Genomic DNA, 24,263 nt, shown 5'->3' on the forward strand with positions numbered 1-24,263 from the left:
AGGGACTGATCCTGATCAGGAGTCAAGTAGTACCCCATGGCCAGGGTGTCTTCAAACATGTCAAAGGCCATTTGGCGCTGTGGACGACACACACGTCACACACATACACAGTTTGATTTTTGTGTACAATCCAGTGACTATAAGATCAACAATTCAACAAGAGTTTTGATGACTCATTTATTAGGGGCTGGGATGGGGGGAGTTTTATAGGGGCTTTCTACTTTTTCTTTAACAGATTACCCAGTCAAAACATTTAAAAAAAAAAAGCGCCACACCTTGTTTTCTAGGGCACCTATCGGTTATCTTTGATCAAACTCGTTGCCCTGAGGACTCTGCGCCCAGCTCGTTCACTGGGCCATATATGGTCTTTCCTGTTCCGTAGCTCCGCTTGAAAATTTCCCAAGGTAGAGAGGCTATTTGGGCGGAGAACGCTTCTCAAGTCCGTCTCCTCTGTACTCCTTTATTATTAAAAATCCCAACATCCTGGACCGTTCCTGCTTTTTTACTGGTACTATTTGCACATCTGTGACATCATATCACATTCTATAGGAAGCGTTCAACGTTTGTTTGTTTTTTGTCACAGCCTGCGCCACTGACCCGTCGCTCACGTAGGGGGTATCTTATTATTGTATAACATTATTAACTACACGCCCGTCATACATTATAAAGTCACATTAATGCTTTATTCTACACACATTTAGCTCTGAACACATTAGGGCAAGCATCGTTGCTCAAGTATCGGGTGTGTCCTTGTTAAGGCAAACCAGGCAACAATACCCTACAATACAGGTCGTATTACATAGGCTATACAAATATAATAATACATTCTTCCCGAGGTGTTCCTCCGCAAAGCCCTTTAATGGTTTGGCTGGTGGTCCAGTGGACGAGAGCACATGCGGGGATGAAGTCAGCCAATAGTTTTCTCTGAGGTTCATTCTGTCTATAAATAGTCTATTTGAGGGAGGAATCGGTCCAACAACTCCGTGAATTAAACCCAGGTTCTACAACTCAGGAACAAAAAGTAAAGAAAGCCAATGCTGAGAGCCTACCTTGAGAGGGGAGTGATGCCCATTGGGGATGAGAGACATCGGATCCACGGAGAAGTCACACATGTCGACTATAAAGGGGGATGGAATACAAAGCAGCATTTTCACCATACTGCATTATAACTAAAATATTACCATTAAAACCATTTAAACTAAATGTAAGAACCTATGTATGTAGGTTTACAATCCACCTCATTTAATGTTTTTTTTCCCCACAACCAGTAGAACACAGGTTTCTATTAAGGATTAAAACAAAAATAAAATAAAATAATTGAATATAGAACTTAATCTAGGCATGATCTGTCGTACAACATGTCATCCGCAGCAGGCCATTATGATTGTATACAGTCAGTGAGCCATGTTCCCCAGCGCTTACCTGTTGAATGGAGAGAGCTGACGCAGATTCAACTCCTAGCAGAATATTCCTTAAATGTGCTTGAACGAAGTGTCCTTGTCGTACCAGGAGACGTTTGTGCGGTCAGTGACGAACCACAGGAGGTGAGTTCTTCCCGGAGATTGCTCTGATGGGCAGGGCTCTGACGCTCTGATGGGCGGGGTCTGATGCTCTGATGGGCGTGGCCAGCTTCGAAAACATTTCCATCATGCGCAGTGGAAAAAAGTTTTTCAAAAGACCAAAAAGACGACCATTTTCTACGGAAAATGATTAGGATCACTTGTGATTTTTTTTTGTAGTTCTGATTTTAACCTCAGATTTCTGATTTAAAGTCAGAATAAAAAGGTTTTTTTAAGTCAGAATCCTGCCTTTGAACTCAGGATTCCATAGAGATAATCACATGTGGCCCTAATCCTCTTCCATACTTTCCCCACTCAATTCTGTAGATTTAACCTTATTGTACGTTACTGTTATCGGCTACAAGGAGTTTATTGTTTTCAAGCTTTGCCGAAATGTAGTCCATATCTCTGATGGGAAAAAAATGTGCATGAACCATTTCTCAATTAACTCTATGTATGTTCCAAGGCATATGCAGAGGTTTGAAACAATATGATTGAGCTGGATTTATAGAAGAACATCTATACAGTAATTGCTCGAAATATAATTTTAGGGGTTGATCAAAAATGTGTATTTATATTAAGGTTATGATGATATTTGCCCAAACAAACATATTTATGAAGCCCTCACAGATGAACACAAAAAAAGTACAATGAGTAGATCAAATTTGTGATTGGGATACATCACAAAACTTTTTCTAAATGTTGTAGGCCTACAGTAATTTGTATATATTTTAGCTTAAACAAATAATTATTTCAAAATCAAATCAAATCAAATCAGCACTCCCTCTATTGTGATGAAGGGGAAATCACTTCTATCATAGGCCTTCATGCATCAGTCTCCCTTCTCTGTCCTCTGAAATAAGTTGCATTGGTACAACCCCACTAGTGAGGGGAGCATGTTTGTACTCCATTAAACCTGATGACTGGCTTGAAAATCCCCAACATGGTTCAGCACTTGAAAACGATGAGATAATACGATGAGCTAATAATTAGGGTATTTTATTGGTATGTGGAGGGGTTACAGTAAGATCATTTGCAATATATTTATTGTTAAAGTACAACAGATACATGATACCTTTGCTAGCAATTCTCAATTTTGTCAATCTGTCATGATAGCTCAATCTAGATATTCTGTATTGCTGGTGTCCTTTTAATAAACTCCAACTGTAAAATGGATGAGTGCAAAGAAACAGCCTCATCCCAGTAATGAATGAGCTTACCTGACTTAAAGCTGCTGTTGGTACGATTTTAGAGTTGTAAAGAGAGACTTTTAAGACTTTTAAAACAACCAAAATAACATCCCCCCCCTCCCTGCGTTTCTCCACCATTGAAAAGTGTTATATTCACATACCTGTGATTGACAGACAAGATGGATCCCCAAACCAATCAGTGAAGAGATGCCCTGATTGGTAAGATATTAGTCAGGAGCAGTGTCAGAGCTAGATGACCTCATACCGAGGGAGGCAAGCAGTCACCCAAAAATATATTTTCAGAGCATTTCACTCATTAATAGCTGACGGATGGCAATGGCATTTCTAACTAATTTAACTAAAATTATCGCTCTTAAATCTCACCTACAGCATCTTTAAATTAAGCAATCAAAGAGAAAAAAACAAACATCAAAACATTATTGAACTATGTTCATGTAATACTCGCACAGAACATAGCAACAGTATATTGCAATTATGAAATTGCATTAATGAATTTTAACTGCAAATCAACCAAACATATCAGTTTAACCGTTTCATTTCCAACATGGCACATACATTTAAAAACTAATTTTAAAATCAGCTTTACTTTCAATCAAATTCAATTTAGGTTATCGGCTTCTATATAGGAAAAGGGCAATGTCGCTCCTCATCAAGAAAATGCAATTGTATTTCTGCGTAAAAATCCTATATTGGATTGCTTTATAGCAATGTGTGTGAAGCATACGGGGCATTTAATTATAACTCACTTGAATGATATACGGGTCTTTGCTTTTGGTAATGCTGCAGAAAGCAATTGCACAGGTAATAAAAACAACAACAATTACATTAATTGTTGAATTATTATCCTGAAAATTGGCAAAGAAATGAACATAATGCAGAGGTAGATGCAGGGCAAAAGGAGAATGGAAATCATACAATTACAAAGCTTAACTACCACTGTTCAAAGATATGCTTTTACAGAGTTAGTGGTGTACTGGTGCAAAGGAAAATAAGAAGAAATTGGCACTTATCATAAAAACATCACTATCTTATTTGATTTGGGGTGCTCTACAGTGGTCCAATAACCAATGACAGAATGCTAGTCTTTAAAACACCATGACAACCTGACACTTCCTCTCTCACTGTTGCATGTCAAGAGAACAACAGAAAATTAGGTATGGAATGCATGGGGTGGGGGGGGTCAGTTCATAGTAATCACTAAAAGTCACTTAAAATAAAAAGCAAAACAATCTTCACAGTACAAAAACACCAATGGCTTTGTGGAAAAAAGATAATAGATATATAGTTTTGCTACCGACAGGATTTCACTATAGATCACGGATTACAACATTTAAGACACCAAAGTTTAAGTTGGAATAGTGGCTACATTTTCACAAGGTCGGACTGAACCGGGGTGCTTCCGCGCTGATGGGGGACAACTAGTAATTGCTCAAAACTAAAAGGAACGCCAAACAGTGTGCGGGTACCACCGATTGGTGGAGATACGAATATCCTTTCCCGAAGACACACCTATGCATCGGTGCGTAGCGGAGGACTAGTCTGAGATTGAAGAGTGAATCTAATTGTTAATTTGGTTAGTCCTGGTGCAACCGGTTAATGTTTGTTGCAGAGGTTTTCTGCCAGTAGACCCAGAGGACAATAAGCTGTTGGGACTCAAACGGTCCACCATGCTCTCCTCACGGTGTCCCCGTGATGCAAGCATTTCACTGCGGTCCTGGTTTCCTTTCAGTTTTGCAATTACGTTTTTAGCAACGGCCAGAGGGGGGGAAGCGCTCTCTCTAGGGGTAAGGGAGTGTCGGGGTGGGCCTGGGAGCGGTGTGGAGTGTGTGTGTGTGTGTGGTAGGGGGGGGGGGGTTAAAAGGTGGTCCTCAGTTCTTCAAGACAGAGTCGTACACTTGGTAGACGTACTGGGTAACCTCGGGAGCCCTGCACTTCAAGGAGAGCTGTGGAAACCAGAAGGGACATGAGCATAAACACAGAGGAACAGAGGACACTTGGTACTGTACGGTACAGTACTGCAGCGCAACCAAACGCCTGCCAGGAGCATTAGCTTGAAACACGCTAACGCTCATGCAGTTCCTGACCGACTTGAATGCCAGCCGGAGGTCAACTTGGTGGAGATCAGTGGTTTGTTAAAGAACCCATATCATGCTTTTTTAGTGTTAATAATTGGATTTGGGGGTACAACTAGTATAGGGTTACATGATGCCTGTGTGTTAGGAATACCCCTTATTATTCTCACACTGTTAATTTCTGCAAAAACAATTTCAGCATCTTTCAAAAACTATCCGTTTTGTATCGTATCGCTTGAAGCCCCCCCCCCCTCCCGAGTTGCCTAGTCTGCTGTGATTGGTCAACACGCCCATTCTGTTGCGATTGGTCGAAGGGTTTGCGTGTGTTTCTGCAAAGTCCCACACTATTACCGAAGAATTTTTTTCGCGCAAACGAGCTGTTTCACCCACTTATTGAGGGGCATTCTCGGTGGGCACGACTACTCTGCCTTGCTCAGACGTAGATTTTTCTAGCTAAGCAGACGTAAAACATGCGTACCAATGTCATGTAGCAGTCTAAAGCAGGGGTCACCAACACAGTGCCCGTGGGCACCAGGGCGCCTGCAAGGACCTTATGAGGCGCCCGCAGGCCCTCATTCTTGAACAACTCTTTCCCAACTTTTTTAAGTCATTGTTGATAATTATTGTGAGAAATCATTAACATGACTTAATGAATTAACATGTTTCACATAGATGAGTATCATTAATCATCTTTAATAGTAATATGTAACTAAAGGCAAACTGAGCAAATTTGTTATTTCAGAAGAGTGTATCAAACGGGGTGCCCTTCGTATGACTCAGTACCCATGAAGTAGCTCTCAGGTTCAAAAAGGTTGGTGACCCCTGGTCTAAAGCAAAGGGAAAAGTCAAAAAGCACGATATCCCCCGGTTTGAAAGCAAAAGCCTTTGGGGGAGTTCTCGTACCGTGTAGTTGGGGTTCCCGGGCTGGATGCGGAGCTCGGCCAGGATCCAGATGCCGTTGGTGAGTTTGAGGGACTGGTACAGCATGTCCTGGCCCTCCACGTTCCTCTTGGCGATGGTGTAGATGTTGTTGCTCTGCAGTTTGCCCGACACCGTGTCTGCGAGACCACAGGGGAGGATTCATTGGTTCACTGCTGTTGGACAGGGGATGATGGATCACACCCCGCAGCTCGGGGTAAGACCCCACACACACGCTGCCGAGACTCACGCTGTGATTGGCTCACCAGGTGAGAGATGGTCATGATTAGGGATTGGTTCAGAGATGTTTGGTTCAGAGGCCCAATCCCATTTCTACCCCTTACCCCTTCCCCTTACCCCTCCCCCTTGTTTTGAAGGGGTAAGGGGATGATGATTTTGAAGGGGTAAATGGGATTGGGCCTAAGGCCCAATCCCATTTCTACCCCAAACCCCTTCAAAACAAGGGGGAGGGGTAAGGGGAAGGGCTAAGGGGTAGAAATGGGATTGGGCCTAAGTATTAGCTTAGAGAGGGTTAGGTGTAAGGTTAGAGACTGTGAAGTTTAGGGGTTACGTCAGAGAAGATTAAGTTTATGGATTACATAAGAGATGGTGTAGTTTAGGTATTAGGTCAGAGATGGTTGAGTATAGTGTGGGAGGCGTGGATTTCGTGTGATGCTTTGTTGTGACTGCCTATCAGCTTTCCCTCCCCCACGATCAAACTTGTGTACTCATGGATCGGCTTTGCCTTTGGTGTGAACCCAGTCAGGGAGAGATCCCCTGTATGAAAGTGGATCACCCTTGTCGTGTTCTGTAGGAGCCCGGAAAAGTCACCTCGGTGGAGTGTGGCAAAGGACATTTAGGTATTAGGTTAAAAAGGAGATGGTTAGGTTTAGCTATTGGGATAGAGATTGTTGTGCTGTTAGGTACCAAGGGAGAAATGGTTACGTTTAGGTACTAGGCTATTAGGTAGAAGGTTAGAGATTAGGTTAAAATATTGGGTTAGAGGTGTTTAGGTATAAGGTTGGAGATAGTTAAATTAAGGTATTAGGTTAGAGATGGTTTAGGTATAAGGTAAGAGATGGTTAAATTAAGGTATTGGGTTACAGATGGTAATGTTTAGTAAGAAGTGCGTCGGCAACCAATTACAGCACGATTCTGGGCAGAGTGTATCATGGATTAGGATTAGGATCCATAATTACGCCTCTTGCGTGCAGAAAGATAATTGCCTCGTTATTTGGGTCTTTCTGTGCTACCCAGACCTTTGTGAGGGGGACATACAGCTCTTGTTGGAGTGGTTGATAAATTCAGAACAAGACTCAGGTCCGGAGAATAACAACAAAACATCATCTTTCTGAATTGACATCCACCTGAAGAGGTCCGAACCAGGTGCACAGATACAGTTCAAAGGCTGCAACTAAATAGTAATTGCGTTAAATTAATAATTAATTGTGACTAAATCACTGGGCGTTGCGTTAACTTGCCGTCATGTGCTCCACATGGCGCGTCCCAAATCGCCTCTTTGAACATTGATAACGAGCAATAAGATAAGATAAGAATAATGTCATGAAAGTGGAGAGTTGACCCCAGAGTTCGCCGTAGAGGACGGAAGTTCAGCCCTTTCTGAGTTGGGACAGAGACATTGATTACTAAGCTGCCGTTTCCCAGCCAAATCCAAAAGGTCTCCGCTGCACACATTAGACTCGCCGCTCGGAGGCTCACGCGGAGCCGAGGCTGGTCCGAGGGACGCATTTCGTCGTCATGGAGAATATTCATTGTAAAACAAAGCTAGCCTTGAAGGGGCCGGATGCAATGAGCCACATGTCCCACCTGTATCAACACATCCCTGGACCCCCGCTTCATTTCAGGCTTCCAACGATACGACTATGCTAACCAACACACGGACTACGGGGGGGGGAAGAGGACCACTACTGCAGCCGGGTCCGACTAGCTGTTCCACCACACGCTACAGGGACAGGGGCGAGCTACTTGGAGAACCTGGGTGCGGCACGTCCTTGGTGCTCTTATAACGTGGCGGCTTGTTGCTGCTCTACAGGTGGCCGGCCACTCCACTGCCAGCCAACGGCAACGCACGCCTGTAGGGTCTTAAAGCGCTCTGAAAGGGAAACATGAGGACGGGTGGTTTTTGGATTACGTCGAGGAAATGAGGGGTCTTGCATCCATCGGTAAAAGGAAAAGTAAAATGAATCGTAACAGCTCTCTCGGTCTTATTATAGATTTGTAGAAAGGTGCTGGGGGTTGGGGGTTGGGGGGGGGGGAAGCGGTCAATGTCAGCTGTATGATTTGACAATGGGATACAAATCAATGCTGAGATGGATTAGGATGAGCCGTGAAGGCCGTATTCTGACAGTGTAGGAATATCTTCAACTTCTAACACCATCGTTCTTTTGCCCTAGGGATCATTTACCCCGTGATAATATCCCAACACAACCCGCAATTCATTAATGCAACACAACATAATAACGGACATTTCGGAAATGCAGGTCACCGGTGAGCACATACCTGCATTAAGGTGGCACTCCTTAATCTGGTACTGCAGTTCATTCTCGTTGGGGATGTCCTTCCATGTGGCGAGGAACACCTGGCGCTCTGTGGAGAACAAGGTAACTGGCGCTCGCCATCACTCATCCCTGCTGCGCCTGGCTCAACCCTACCCTTATCGCAGGCTCCTCTAGGATTACTAACTGCTGGAGCACAAATGGCTGTCCTCTGATCATTCATTCTGTGATTTCTTAGGAAGGCCATAACCATCCATCAGCTTTCAGTTAGGGAAATACGTGCTGAGAATAACGGTTCAGATTGATGGCTCCTCGCTCTGCATGGGAGGATTTAGATTTTGGAGCGGTCTCGGCTCAATTCTGACTGATCAGGAACTCTCTTCCCTGATTGGTTCAGGGAATCCATCTTGCCTTTCAATCCCAGGTGCGTGTTTGCACCACTTCAACGGCAGGCCAAGATGGGTGAAAGGAGACAGTTTTTGGCTTATTAGAAAAATCTCACTCTCTAAAATCTTGGTTAATGCTACCTACAGCACCTTTAAGTCACACTCAGTGTAACATACAATTCCTGTTAAGGATAAGGGGTTGGGACTTCAACACATACCCATTTTTCCATCTTCCACAAAGAATATGTTGAGGGGGATGAGCCCGCTGAAGTAGAACACGTCGATGTTGTTCTTCACGGCCACCTGTGTGCACAGGAACCAAAGCAGTGCTTAGACCTGGCCTCCACACTAGGAACGACACGCTGTAGTTTAACCGACCACGCAATGCCGCTCCTGTGAATATATGGAACACTGTTTGTATTGGACTGCCGTGCGTAGAATTGTAGCGTTGTCTTTCCACATATTCTTCACAACACTTGGTTGGTAAGCCTGAAGACGCAATGAGCTTGGCTCCCTAATGACATGTCTCTGGAGTTAGTTTGATATTTTACTTGAAAGAGGGAACAAAACAATCAAAGGCATGAAATCCAAATAAGTTTTGTTTTTCAGGCTTCAAACTGAATTTTCCCGCGCATGATCTTTGATGTCATGACTCTAGGGAAGCCATATGGGTCCATGCTAATATATGCAATCTTAATAATAATCAAATATAATACAAAACAATAACTCAAAGTATGCAAACAAGACATTTACTAAATATGGCTCTAAGAGGAATGTATTTATTTGAAAAAGGAAGAACCACCATGCTAATGATTTTCTAATGTATGAGAGCATTTCCTCATCAACGGTCCAAGCTCGGTTCTGTCTGAAGGTGTGGGTACCTGTAGGTTGTTGAGAGGGTCCATCTTCATGACCGGCCCGATGGTGTTGAGAGGCAGGGACACCTCGATGGTCTGGCTGGGCATCAGGGGGGTGTGGATGGGCAGGGGGCTGGTGGGGATCATCCCGAAGCTACAAGCCACAACAGCAGTTACACAAAGCTGAAGCCACAACGCACAACACGTTCAAAGGCGGGTGTTTGGAGGCCATGGGGACGGCCGGAGTGTGCTGTTGGTCACCTGTTCTTGTTGAACTGGATGGCGAAGTCCGACATGTGTTGCAGGGCCTTGTTGGTGAAGGTCATGTCCATGTACATGTGTCCCTGGCGTCGAGAGAACGTCCCGCAGATCTCCAGACCCTTGGCTTTGACGGCTGGGAGCCACACCTAGCACACGACATTTCATTAACATTTAGCAGATGCTTTCATCCAAAGCGACTTACAATGAGTACATTTGTCAGAAGAAGGTGAAACAACATATGGCTGTCTGTACAGTTAGGATGTTCATAGAACCAAGTGGCAAACACAAAAAATCACTAGGTTAACCCACTTCCCGTATTCAACAGAGATAGGATGAGATGCTACACAACTAAGTACTATAACTAAGTACGACATACAATAACTGCGTAGGAGGGGTGGGAGGGGGTGGCTATTCCGAGTCTAGATGAACTCTGAAACAAGTGAGTCTTGAGAGCGTCTCTGCAGTCCTGCGGTACATTTGGAAGATAATGTCGATTTTTCACAAGCCACATAATAGCAGGGTCGATTTTATGTGTGTATGCATAAGAGAGTCGTTCTCTCTCTCTCTCGGGACCTTCCCCGCCTTCAGTGAAGGCCTGAGATTGCCAAGAATATTATGCAAACAATCATCATTATCATTATTATTATGAGTATACATTTGTTGCATCAGATGAGTCCGTTTTCAATCCATTTCCCAACTATATGCGTGCAGCTACAATGGTTTCAGGAGCCTCTGCCGAGCAGAGCCTGTAAAGAAATGCATCCATCTGATTAACATGGGAGTAGATGTGTTTTTAATCCGCTCACATGTTAATCAATGAGAGTGCACAGCAGAACAAGTAGAGACCAGTGGCCATTTGTGTTGAGCTCTGTGTAGGTTTCCAAACCGTGCATAGCACAGCGCTACAGGGTTTGCTGTTTATAAATACCGGTTGCCCCGAGATGAACGAGCTTCGAGTCCACACCCTGTGAATTCCCAGGGTTTACCAAGCAAGGTTCTAGGCCACGCCCATTACAACGTGTCTAGTCCTACGGATACATGAGAGTATATTTAATTCATTTGTAACTCAATGTGAAAGTTAATGACCTGCAAATGACATTTGGAAAACCGGTTACCACTGCAAATTTCGTCTAAATGTGGGCCTGTATTACTGCAGTGTACCGGCCTCAGGCAGCACGCGGCTAAGAGACGCCTAGCATATCCCCAACCTGCCTGCTATTCCCTAGCAACCAAAATGAGTCTTTATCATCATGTTATTTTACATGCACTATCTATCTCTGCCTTTTGCCCGCGGTGTCGCCACGTCTCACTGACTCCCAACACGTTGCTAGGGTGCCCAGGAAAACGCATACTCACCTCACAGGGATTATTACACATCTGGAAACCTGAATACGCAAGTCTCTGAGGGCATTTCGGAGTGTGTGTTCACCTAAGGTGGGGTCCCCCTGGTGCAGCAGAGTACAGGTGAGGCCTGCTGCGTTCCACTGTTAACCTTGTATTTGGCATCGGTTCCCTCCGCAGCTCGTGTCACCAGTTCAACAGCGGGAAGGCGTCAACCCGTACGTTTCTATTTTAAGGAATGTGCTAGCGTCATAGACGACCTGACGGTGCTTTGGCCTCCACTCACGGATTTGGGAATGACGTAGCCCCCGGTGGTGTTGGCCATGCCGGTGGAGAGCTCGAACAGGTCGTTGAGGCCACTGCTGAGGGCGGCGGGCGTGGGCGACGGGGCGAACGTGTTGGGCACCGAGGACGGGATGAAGTTCTGCCCCACCTGGGGGAGGGAATCACAACATCGGATTGATGACATTTGACCTCAGTGGATTCGGTCAGCCAGTCCAAGATTCTTTTCTTTTTTTTTTTGCTCCATTTAATATACAAAAGTAGTTTTATTTTATCTGTTTACTCGAATATAATTTATTGTCCAAGCAGAATGAAAGGGGCAGGCACTGTGAGCATGTCAGCGCTATTTGTATGTGTGTGCGTTTTAGGTGACACATAAAACTTCGACCTTGCACTTGAAATTCATTGAAAGAGGGAAAGATTAGGGAAGATGCAATCGGCCTCTTACCCAGGCCAATACTGTAGACGAGTCCAGCTGAATTATGATTATTTATGTAAACCTTAGCTAGCTAACTTTGTCAACTGACAGAGCTAGCTAGCTAGCTTTGTCAACTGACAGAGCTGACTGAACTTAAGCAAGGAAGCATGCAGACGACCGGCTTCAACACGAGGGGCTTCAGAACTTACAGCAGGACTTCCCCCAACACCTCCGCCCAGATCTCCCCCGAGCTAGAGAATAAAAGAGAGGACACCCCAAGCATTACAAACACACACACACACACACACAGAGACAGACAGAGACAGAGACAGAGAGACAGAGAGACAGAGAGACAGAGAGACAGAGACAGAGACAGAGAGAGAGAGGTGTCTAGCAACAGTGACCAATAGATTCTTTGCTTCTGCAATACTTATTTTAAAAGAAAACATCAATTTTATCTTTGTGAAGGAAAAAATTAATGGTACCATCCTGCAGATGTCTGAATAGTTTTACACACTATATGTGTACGCAGAAATAGGTGTTGCAGGAACGGTGTATAATTGTAGTCCCATATTTTCTTGGGTACATTAACAAGTACACACTGAATAAGGCTTTGGAGAGAAAGCAATGTGATTCTGGGGTTTGTTGGTATCACGCGTTTTTTGTGAGCTTATTTTGATTAGCCTTTCGGACATTTGTAAAAACAGTCAACGGGGGAAAATGTACTCTCCAAACAACAAAAGTAAGCCACCAAGAAAAAGTATTTAAAATAGCACTAGTTAGAACCTTGTGATAATGTTACGTAGATAAATCGAATAGAACACAGATAGATGGTGTGCCATGGTAGCTCACTTAATAGAGTACAAGGCAGTTCACTTTCCATTCAATTAAAACCTATTTGTCCAGCATGTATCCGGAACCATGTGTGTTTGGAGGATGTTCAAGGCTCTCAGCCGTCACGTTCCGCTCTCTGGCTTCAGAAAAATGGAATTCTCTCTCCAGAGGTCGTGTTGACAGATTTGCTAGTAAATGGCAACACATTCTCGCCTGTTTAATGGATGGCCTAGACTACCTACAGAATACACCCACCATAACCTTGAGGAAAGGTGTTGACGGAGCAGGGAGAAGGAAAGACTCCTTTCAGTCACGCGTGTTAGTGTTGAGTAGCGGGAGAAAGGGAGTGAACTCCTATAAGGGATTATCGACCTTCCACTTTTTACATTTATTTACACTTTTGTATTATTGTAAACCAACACATTTTATGATTTGAAAGTTTTGATTTTTGGCTGGGTGGGTTTTGGGGCTCCCTCATGAGATTTGCATTACAACAATCAAATACATAAAAAACAACACCAGCTCTGCTGACTGCAACGTGCTACATGTTGTAATAAGCAGTATTTTGTCCCCCACCAGGCTGTCCAGCCCTCCTCCCAACAGGTCCACGGCCCCCATCTGCATGGAGGACACCTGGGGCACGTTGACGGGGGGGCCCAGGTCCAGGTTGAGAAGGTCCCCCAGCAGATCCCCCTGGCTGGGGATCACGCTGGTCTGGTCCATGGCCGGGACGGGCCCACTGCTCACCGGGCTCTCCCCGGTCTCCGTGCTGCGGACGGACGGACGGACGGACGGACGGACGGGGGTGGGGGGGGGAGAGAAAACGATGAGGGACGGGCCATGAGAGTCATTCAACACGCTGGGACGTGTTTGCACACTGTTGGGACGCAAACCGTGCAGAGACGCCTACCGTGTCTGCCAGCAGAGTAGTCCTGGCAGACACCCACCCTCTGCCAGGACTACTCTGCGGGCAGAGACGGTTTTCCCCGCCCTTCTGTCTTCAGGCATTCAATGGATTATCTGCTCTTCACTGGAAGTCCTTCCCCTCTCCCTGTTCAGCTCCAGACCAGGGATGGTGAGCTCCTATTGGCTAAGCACCCTATCTAGATAGGCATTGTATCGTCCTCAAACAACACAATCATGTTCACAAATAATGGGTTACCACACCACGTAGACAGACACACAGCACGCAAGGAGTCACCATGAAAGTCAACAGGAGACCCCTGAATACAGGCAGACACACTAAAAGGGATGGCTCCCAGGTCATGTGACCTTACGGGGCCATACGGGTCGGAAGGGTTTGTGTGACGGGGCCAGTGGTCAACACTGGGCTGTGGCGCCTGACCTGCTGTGCTGGATGGGCAGGTGCTTGCGGTGGATGCCGTGGCTGCCCTCCACGAAGGCGTTGGGGGGCTTGTGGTAGACGGAGGCCAGCGAGCCGATGTGGCAGATGAGCTCGTCCAGCAGGGTGGGCTCGATGAGGTCCGTCTCCTCCGAGATCAGGGGCTTCTCGGACAGCACCACCTCCTTGGCGGTGACCGGGTCGGTGGACAGCAGGCGCCAGTAGATGTAGCCCCTGTCGCGCAGGTCCGGGTTGTCAGAGTCCTGGGGACCAAAGATAACTTTATTAATTATATTTATAGAAAAAATAACGAAACTTTTAATTGTTTTTTTTATCTTTTTATCTTCGTTATCTGAAACTATATTATGCCCTACATTTTAGATTAGATTAGGCTTTATTGATCCTTTTGGGATGACTCCCTCAAGGAAATTGATTATTTTGAGGTGTGGGTGGAGAAAGGGTAAAGAAAGAATGTCTGGAGTGACTGACTGACTGACTGACTGACTGAGAGTGTGTGTGTGTGGCTCACCTGCGTGGCCAGGCTGAGGACCTGCTGGACCAGCTCCTGGGTCTCAGAGGGTTTCTTGAGGAACAGCTTGACGATGGCGGTCAGCAGAGTGAGCTGGACCTGAGGACGGAGGACGCAACATCCGTCAGCGATACACACGCTACGTCGTCGCCCCAACGCCGTCCCGTGAGGCAACATTACCCTAGCGGGCGTGTGTGATATACACCCTCCAGTGTTATATTGAGGTTGTACCAAGGTCGCCAACTTAATGAAGATAGAATCAAAATGTAGTCCTATTATATTTACATCGAGGGCATTTAGCAGACACTTTTATCCAAAGCGACTTACAATTACAAGTACATTTGTCAGAAGGAAGAGAAACAACAATACATTGCTGTTGGTACAGTAAGGATGTTCATAGAACCGAGGGCAAAGCACCAACAATCGCTAATTTAACCCGTTCCCTGTGTACAAAAAAGATAGCTTGGACAAGATGCTACACAACTACTAATTAAAAACATACAATTGTGGGTAAATAAACTCTAAGATAAAAGAGTGAATTTCCAAATTCCTCTCAGTTTCCCAGGAATCGATCAAAAGCAGTGTAACTGGAAACAAGGTCGTTGAGAGTGTACATACACATGGTACAACCCTGAAGCCTGTGTGTGCCTGCGCACAAAGGACGTGCAAGGTCGTATCAAGTGGGAGATCTCTCGAACATCACCCCTACATTCAAACAGGCTGAGCCAGTTGTGCCTCACATGTTAACAAATACCGTTTTTTAATCTGGATACAATCTAAATTAAATAGAAGTCTGCACTTTAGTAAAACAAAACAACAACCCATGAAACAGGAGAGGTCTGTACAAACAAATGAAGAAGAGGACTTTTACGATATTAGGAATGGAGCTTTAGTGTGCATATGGATAGGGACAGTACTGACGTCACACAGAGGGGGCAGTGCTGAGGTCCCATTAGGCTGGAAATAATAAAGAACTTTGTTTTGTATATACACGGCGGAGAAACTGAACGACCTGATCAAAGCGAGCGGGCTGGTCGCCTGGATCGACGGCACACCCCACCGAGCCGAGGTACCGGTACGGGCGTGTCCGAGAGAGCTGCCCGCATGGCACGACTGTGGTCCCGCGGTGAGTACCTCCCAGCTAACCCCCTAGAGGGGTACGATCGCACTCACCCAGGGAAGTTCAGGCACATGCTTCAAGTTCAACGCAACGCGTCGGGAGGGACACTTGGACCCAGCAGGTGTGGGGGGGGGGGGGGGGTACCTGCGTGCTCTCGTCGTGGAAGCCCTCCAGGAAGCTCTCCAGCAGCTCGTCGGCGTTGTCGATGCGCTCGGCGTACTCGCCCACGATCCAGATCATGGCGGCGCGCGCGTCGGGCTCGTCCAGGGAGTCCAGGTTCTCACACAGCGTGGCGATGATGCTCTCATACCTGGGGGGGGGGGGCACAGGGTCCGGGATTAGGGTCCCACGTTAAACACCGGCCCCCCCGGCCCATACCACCAACATCTGACCATATAGGCCGCAGTAGAATAAAAGGACTGGTTTAAATAATAAACCAATTGCTTGGCCAGTAAAGCTTTTTTCACTATTGAAAATAAATAGTGAATATTTCACTATGGCAGGGAAAAAGTAAAAAAGTTAATGTTGGGCCCGGAGGAACATGGACTCACTGTTATTAATCAAAAACTGTATAACGTCATTGGTCATTGGCTCAGCAATTAAAAAGTTTGTTGTCATTTTTTGGTGAATACATCGAGATCATTCCCACGCGCTATACAAAGGACAGGCTTCCCCTTGTATTCACACAGTCGCACGTACTTGTTGGGATACTTGCGGAAGATGTCCCGAATGACCACGATGGCCTCCTGCACCACATAGTTGACCTTGGTCTGGATGAGGTCCAACAGCGTGCTGACGCAGCGCTCCGCGGATTGCTGTGATGGGAACACAGCGTATGGCGTCAAGAGGAACCCCGTCTCAGGGTAAATACTCGGACTCGCACGTCTGAGAAACACCACGTAGCAACACGCATTCACCTTGTGTCTTGACTTTATTTGTGCTTCCACATTGCAGCCGACGTTCCGAGCTTACCTCGACTTTGATGGCGCAGCGTCCGATGGCCCTGACGGCCTTGCGAACAAAGTCCACATCGACCTCGGTGGCGTACTCCTTCAGCTCAGCCAGCACCTGGGGGCGGCGTGTGGGAGTCACGACCAACCGTTATGAATGCCATTCTTCAATGTTTATTACCAACGAGACTACTGAACTTCATAAGATGCAAAATGAAAGTCCATTCCTTCAGCCCTCTTATCAGTTCATGCTTATCTGTAAACATGTAAAACATGTCCATCCTTTTATGTATTACATTTTAATGACAGGTTATTCATTAATTATATTTAATAATAATAAATCATGCTATTTTTCAATTATTTATCCGTGCACATCCAAGGTCCTCGACATCTTAGGTAAGTGAAAGAGATGAGTCACATCCATTCGTCATCAATTCATTATTGCCAACTCTGTGGGGGTCACCCACACTCTTCCAATCATCCCGCAGTGTCAAACGGCATAGCGAGGCATTTCCATTCAGTATTGTCATAACTCGAGTAGTGTACCTGGGCTATGTTGGCCTGGGAGGCCAAGCGAATCATGATGTCCAGTTTCTCCAGCTTCACATAGATGGGGTCGTTGTATTTCACAAAGAACACCTTGATCTCCTGCTTCAGGATCTCAGGCCTGGTGGGAGATCACACCACACATTGGACCAATGATGCTTACTAAATATCACTCATTGTGATTGAGTTATGGATACTTGGAAATCTTTCAGACAACCCAAGTGCTTGGAAATATATAATAATATAATAAGAAATACCTAATGGGGTTAAAGAAAATAAAGATGGATGGACCAATCTTAAGGCCTAGCACCATGAGATCTCACCATCACTTGCTTACCATTACTACCATGACTTGCTACCAGTCATGGTAGTAATGTTCATTCCACTTAACGATAAGTGGAATATTATAAATGAGTATGTTTCCTTATTAATACTTTCCTCCTATTTCGACTTTTTCTGTTGATGGATTGATAAAATAATCAAACCTCGTCGAGATTTACGGCTCTACAAGGACATGTGACATCCTTTTATGACACCCAGGACATAGATGTCCGTCGTTGAATCAGCTCTTAAACAACAGTGATCCTGCATTGCGATTCGCCCAAAGAATCGGTCAAAAAATAAATCAATAGAATATGCGATCTGACCTTTTCTGGACAATGAGGTTGATGTTCCTGAGGGCCACGTACTGGACCTCTGGCTCCCCGGACAGCAGGGTGACCAGGGGGGGGGAGAGCTTCTTCAGCAGGGTGTTGTAGTAGTCCGACTCCTTGGGCAGCAGCTCCAGGAACTTCATCAGCACCTTGACGGCGGACAGAACCACCGCCGAGTTGGCGTGGGACAGCCGGGGGGTGACGCGCTCACAGATGCTTGGGGAGGAGCAGAAAAAAGAAGGTCGCTTTAGGCCGTGGAGGATGGTCGGTTACCACGGCGACAGCCATAACACTGGAGGTGGAATACATATTTTATTGATGATCTTGTCCGCATGTCTTCCAGTAGGTCGTCTCTTCAAATGGACCTACAGTCTGAGGACAATGAGGAACCGACGTTGATTCCCCACAAATACAGATGGCTTTTTGTTGTTTCCCATTTCTCTTTGAGGTTTGGAAGACGGGGAAAACACACGTTGCACTGCTTACTTAAACTTTTCTATTCATCAGAACTTTTCTATTCATCACCTGCTACAATTTATCTTAGCAATTCCGCCTGTAGCAACGCTTATTTAATCAACTATTTTCTTCAGCTGTTATGTTATTGTTCATGACAGTCTATAAACATCCTCCATCCTTCATTGTAACATAATGCCTTAGTTTTCATTGATCTTTGTACGTGTGTAAGTAATGGAAAGCAGCCCGTGTGGAGCCACTCCCATGATTGGTCGACGCGTTTCATTATTCAAATGGAAGTCTCAATACCACTCGGATGATCGGCCTGCGTCCAAGCACATTGGGCACTTGTAACCAAAACTAGCTACCCCCCCACCTTCTGTGATCCTATCTGGGAAAGATCTCTACCTCAGTCTACCTCTAGAGAGAGAGGACACTGCAAAGAAGAAAAAGATCTCATATCTGACCAGAAACATAAGAAGGATCTCTGTGTCATGGATCCTGATGCCAACAATCTACCTCTGGGCCTCTCGCTCATCCTTAGGGTTGTAGTTGGACAGGCAGTCCAGGATGAAGATCTGGCCCCACTCGGTGCACTCGTTGAGGGCCGTAAGCAGCTTGTTGATGTTCTGGGGGTTCAGGTCCAGCAGGTTGCTGTTGGGGTGGGACTCGCTGATCTCCGACAGAGCCGCCACTGCATTGGCCACGACCTGAGGGTTTCATATTGCCGACATGGATGATCTGATGCCGTGCTTGCAGCAATGCTACTGGGACGCATTGCAGCTGAGGTAAAGCTATGTCATTGAGAAGGTGGGAAAAGTATCAATAAGTGCTGATAACCAGCTGTTTAAATGATGCACTCCTCTATCTCACGCTCAAAGCCAGAGATATACCTGCTCTTTAACCAGACATTCGCGTGGACAACCTGCTGCATCTTAAACGGAGAGTTGATGTACTACTATGCACATCCCACTAGCTCTTCAACAGCAGCAAGCTGCTTTCTTCACCCGACAAAGTGACTTCTTCAGTGCAATTTCACGTTTTCGCGGCATAACAGGGTTTGGGTCATACAGGTCTGTCATTGTTTTGGCCAAACAGAACGGAACATAGTTCATACAAACTCACTATAGACAACTACACTATAGCTCCCTTTATAGTGCAGGATGGCACCATCAATGAGCTTCCGCTAAGATGACGGTGTGGGGGGACAGTGTCGGGTGTGAGGCCGCACCATGGGGTTGGAGTCGGCGATGAGGTCCCTCAGGGAGTCCAGGAAGCCCTGGTCCTCCACCATCTGGGCGTTGATGTCGTGGAGCTTGGCCACGCACACCGCCGCCGTCTTCCTAACGTAGGGGTCCTCGTCCTTCAGACACTTCCTCAGCGGCTCGCACAGGTACTCGGTGATCTTGTCCACTCGGATGCAGCCCATGGTGCGCACGGCCAGGGCACGGATCAGAGGGTTGGGGTCCTCGCAGTCCTACGAGGGACATGGAGGAGGGACGTCAAGAGGGCTGGGGTACAATGCATCAGTTTGTGAATTGTACTGTCTGTACAGACATTTGTCTGTACATCTGTTTCATCTTCCTAGACCTTAGGTTAGAGAAAGAGGCCGTCCATCAGACTCTGACGGGGGACCTCGTGAGGGGGCTTGCCTTTACGAAGCTGTTGACGGCCATGATGGCCATGTCTGGCTGGCTCTTGGCGTAGTTCATCAGGTAGAGGTACACCAGCTTCTTCAGCTCCAGGTTGTCCGTCTGCATGCAGTTCACCACGTCCGGAAACAAGGAGCTGATGGCAGATAAACGATTAGAAACCCATTTGAAGTAAACGAGGCAAGAACAAAAACACAAATGTTTATCATGCAAGCAAGAATTCACCGTTATGTTCAGTAACATGTTTTATGTTCTTATGAGGAATTGAAATGTTAATTCCTATACATTATCGAAAAATCTATATCCAGAGTTTTTAAATGTATTTTTTTGTACCTGACATCCTTCCCCACCGTCATGGCAGCAATGACCTTCTTGACTGCCTCCTTTCTCTTCTCCTTTTTCTCATTGTTCAACTCGGCCTTCAGCTCGAAGATCTCACCTATCAAGTAAGCCCACATCCAACGTTAAAGGAAAGCCAAACCCTAAAACATCTTGTTTTGGATGCCGAGTAATGTTGCGGGTCGCATGGTACTGATATGGGTTGATCCGAGTCCAATTCTCGATTTACTGCCCAACTGTTTTGGGTCACCAGGTAACTTGAATCAAACATGATTCACTTGACTACACAAGCCCCGATAATGTGTGCAAGCAAAGGTTTTATCTTGATAGTGGGTAGGACCAACTGGAACCGGGGGTTTGATTTCCCTTTAACAGTATTATAGATTATTGAAGTTGATGTCCAACCATACAGAAATGAAGTCAGCAAAATATCATAATGTGTTGAGCTCATCATTAAAAAAGGACACCACATCAGATATTAACATGCAATACAGATGATACAGTACAGGTCTATATCAAATAATTCCAGTGAGATAGAAATCAAGTTTATCATTTACCTTTTTTGTTGGTGGTAAAATATTTGGAGTCTGTCATGACTATGGTCTTTCAAGTCTGTGAAGGACAAAAACAGAGGAAGGTGGAAGAGAAGAGAAGATTTAGACAAAAAAGACAACTCAGTATTGGACTGATATAGAACAAATATAGTGACAGTTACTGTCCTGTTCAAGCTGACCTTTAAAAAGGAAGATCTCCCAATGTTTGTTTGTGATACTTATAACTAAACACATCATCATGGATCATGCTCATCTCCAGTTTAGCATCGAGCAGAGACCAGGATAATATCTTTGCACGGATTGCCGCGTTTAATGCTGACAAAAGGCAAGGAGATTCCACACTAGAATAGATGTGGAATAGGACAAGTATCAATAACCACACAACGGCACTCAATAAAAAGTAACTGATTTCAAAGTAACCTCAATAGTGTGATTGGAGAGATCTGAACCTAAAAATTAAAGCTTGATTTCAACAATCTTTTAAAAATGTCTAGGTACAGAACTTTTGTTTGATCCATTTCATATCACCCTATTCAATCATTTCCAGTCAGAAAATATATACTACGCATATAATACGCATTTGGTAATAAGGCGATCTTAAGCAGGGGGGCATATTTGGCAAGCAGCCCTTGGTCGAGTGGTGATGGGGAATCTTGAAATGCGGAAGCTATGGCTCCATTGCTGGTGCAGCACGCCACAGCCTAGAAAATCTTTTTCTTTCGTCACAGATTTTCATTTTATAAGGATGCAATCACACAAGAATACCCCTCCTTTCCCTCCTAAAAATATACACTCAAAAAGCCAAAAGTGAAACAGGAAAGCAAATATATATAATAATAATAATAATAATAATAGTTCAATTGAATGTAAAGCTCTTATGTCAATAAAATGTTAAATTGAAACTGAAGAAAGAAAATAGTTCACACAATTTTGCATAAATGCTTTAAGCTGTTTTTTGTTTTCATTTTTTCAAACGCAGAGGAAGAGCAGTAGCTCTGTGAGGTCGAGGGCTTCACTGGCGGGGGATCGAAGGGAAGCGTCATCAGGCAGAGAGGGAGGTCAAAGGGCTACCCCGCCTCAGCCACTAAGGAGCATTCAAGGGTTACCCTGCTTTTCAACCTGATATTTGGTAACGGGAGAGCCAAGACTTCATCCACGCGCTGAAGTCTTGCAGGATAGCCGGCTGCGGAAGCGGCCGCCATTCAACTGCGAGGGGCACTCTGCCACCATTCACAGCTGAGAGGCCGCAGTTTGCCACCGTCTCATCAGTGTGGAACTTTCCTACTAAATTGTTCGTTAAGGTTTGCCAGAGGATGGGGGATGAGGAAATCCACGACCAAATGGTCAATCCTCAGAATGACAAGAATGGTTGAGCTTTTTAAGATCCATCACCTAACCACAACAGCGGGTAGAAAACCAGTTAATCTTCCTGCTGGTCCTCTGAGTGCATTGGTTGGCAGGGAAGCAGAGCACTGGGCGCATACCAGCTACGCTCAGGCCCTGTGAGGTTTCTGTTTTTGTGTACCGGGTCAGGGGACGGGTAATGGCATTGCTGTTCATTGCTGCAATGCTGTTATCACTGTTCACTTTTGCAGAACCATTTTCAGCATCTTTCAAACACGTTGTTTTGTATCATGTATTGTATTATGTATCTCAGATTCCAAGTGGATACGATCAAAAGGGGGCGTGCCTCGGTGAAATGTAGCAAGAAAGCTGGGAGATTTCCCACTTTGACACTTGTGCGGTCGGGGTACGATGCATCTCGGCACATCATTAGCATACGTAAAACATGTATACGACTCATGTAACAGGGATAAGACGAGAAAGCATGATATTGCCCCTTTAATTAGCTCCCATCGCCATTACCGTAATACCGGTGACAGCTGCGCACGCCGTAACAGCGGGAGCGCGCAGCTACCTGTACTGCGTTTTGGCCGCCACTCTGCTCGTACACTTCTTACCATCAATCCCTTCCTTTTAAAAGACAGTCCCATCCATGTGCACACGGTGCAAGATAAACACAAGGTTGACAGAACGACAGCCGAGAGTTCACACAATGTATGTCTTTAACCCAACAGACGGCTTGATATCCTACTCTTTTACTTAGCTTACATTAGCAGACATTAGCATGCAGTGTTTATTGCATGCTAAGGAAATGCTAACACGACTGATCCATAATACCACACATCAGGAGGAAACGCACTTCGTGCTTCCTTCATGTTGGTTTAGTGTCAGAATGAAAACAATCGATTATAATGAAAACACCAATCGGGTTAGAGGTCCATCTATCGATCATCGGCAGCCAGAACTGTGATCCCAGAAGGCTTTATATCAAGCTATCGTTAGATATCTGGACAGTAGCTTAATCCAAACAAAACAACGTGGATTTATAAAACATGAACGATACCTGCTTACGTGCAATGCAAAGGCTTAATTTCCAACGTAGATGATCCTGAAACACCTAGGCCGTGAAATGTAGGAAGTAAAATGTTGACTGAAATGAGCGCTGGAGGAAGATGGAGAACGGAATTCAAGGTCTTAACGGAGGACGTGTTCGAATACACTCGGAGAGAAAAAGTATGAATAAATATAATTACAGATTTGTGTAAGCGACGTCTTCGATACTCTTGTCAATATATATATAATAGCATATGCACGGAAATAACCAACAAATATAATTCTTTCTTCAATTTAGAAAGTCTATCATTTAATTCAAACAGCTGTCAATCATGCCCATATGAATAAGCCAAGCAAGGATATTCATTGTGCATTGTTGACATTTGAAAGGGTTATCCCCCCATTGTCCCTCCTACTAATTTCTACAAAACGTGTAAGTAAAGCAACATAAGGACAATTCGACTGTCAAAAGCAAAATGAGATTCCCCTCCCATTTTTTCGTTTGACTTCAACGCGGCAGTGTGCAACGTCTCCGCCCTTTTAAAGTGTGAGATGCAAACAGCCACTATTCTGGTGACGAGCAGAAGCATAACTTTATTCACTTTCACCCCAAACTGGCCAATTTAGATTTAGTGTGCCCGTTGGTAATAAAATGGACAAGATGAATATAAAAATATCAATGATTATTTGAGAAAGCGTTGGTTGAAGGAAAAAGACTAGTGTTGGTCTATTAATGTATATTATTTTAGTCTATGCTTTATTCAGACCACATTTTTCAAGCAACCATCAGTACCTCATTGGATCACACATTTTTAGTGCTAACACCAATTATGAATGGATTATTCTCCATATAGAGGTCGATGGGAATAGGTCAACACAACACGATATAAGGTTTCATGAGTTTGAAGATAAGTCAGACACTACAAACATGGCCTCTTTGCCTCTTTTGATAAGGATGTTGAAAGATTAATTGACATGCCCAAATAAGTCATTAAACAGAGGAGATCAGTGTAATCTATGCTAAAGGAGATAAGTAAGGAAGCATTGAAGCATCTTTCCTAAGCATTAAGAGA

At 45.0% G+C, this 24,263-nt stretch overlaps 1 protein-coding gene across 2 annotated transcripts; it reads right to left on the reverse strand.

Moving 5' to 3' along the window:
• Nucleotides 1-89: 89 nt before the first annotated feature.
• On the reverse strand, nt 90-23,602 carry LOC130385550 (AP-1 complex subunit beta-1). 2 transcript variants are annotated; one of them, XM_056594080.1, is made up of 23 exons: nt 23,209-23,602; nt 20,797-20,851; nt 20,234-20,339; nt 19,901-20,036; nt 19,480-19,725; nt 18,768-18,958; nt 17,790-18,011; nt 17,143-17,263; nt 16,619-16,714; nt 16,346-16,461; nt 15,791-15,956; nt 14,527-14,625; nt 14,001-14,260; nt 13,232-13,424; nt 12,031-12,072; nt 11,408-11,554; nt 9,781-9,926; nt 9,544-9,673; nt 8,881-8,965; nt 8,281-8,367; nt 5,746-5,900; nt 1,423-4,713; nt 90-1,117 (listed from the first exon to the last, which is right to left on the reverse strand). In XM_056594080.1, exons 2-22 carry the CDS (start codon nt 20,831-20,833, stop codon nt 4,639-4,641), a joined length of 2,856 nt encoding a protein of 951 aa, XP_056450055.1. In that variant the 5' UTR covers nt 20,834-20,851; nt 23,209-23,602; the 3' UTR covers nt 90-1,117; nt 1,423-4,638. The 2 variants fall into 2 exon arrangements, with proteins under 2 accessions (XP_056450055.1, XP_056450054.1); XM_056594079.1 differs by having other exon boundaries at nt 23,201-23,601.
• Nucleotides 23,603-24,263: the final 661 nt, after the last annotated feature.

This window comes from Gadus chalcogrammus, chromosome 7 (genome assembly GCF_026213295.1).
Source record: "Gadus chalcogrammus isolate NIFS_2021 chromosome 7, NIFS_Gcha_1.0, whole genome shotgun sequence".
NCBI lineage: Eukaryota > Metazoa > Chordata > Actinopteri > Gadiformes > Gadidae > Gadus > Gadus chalcogrammus.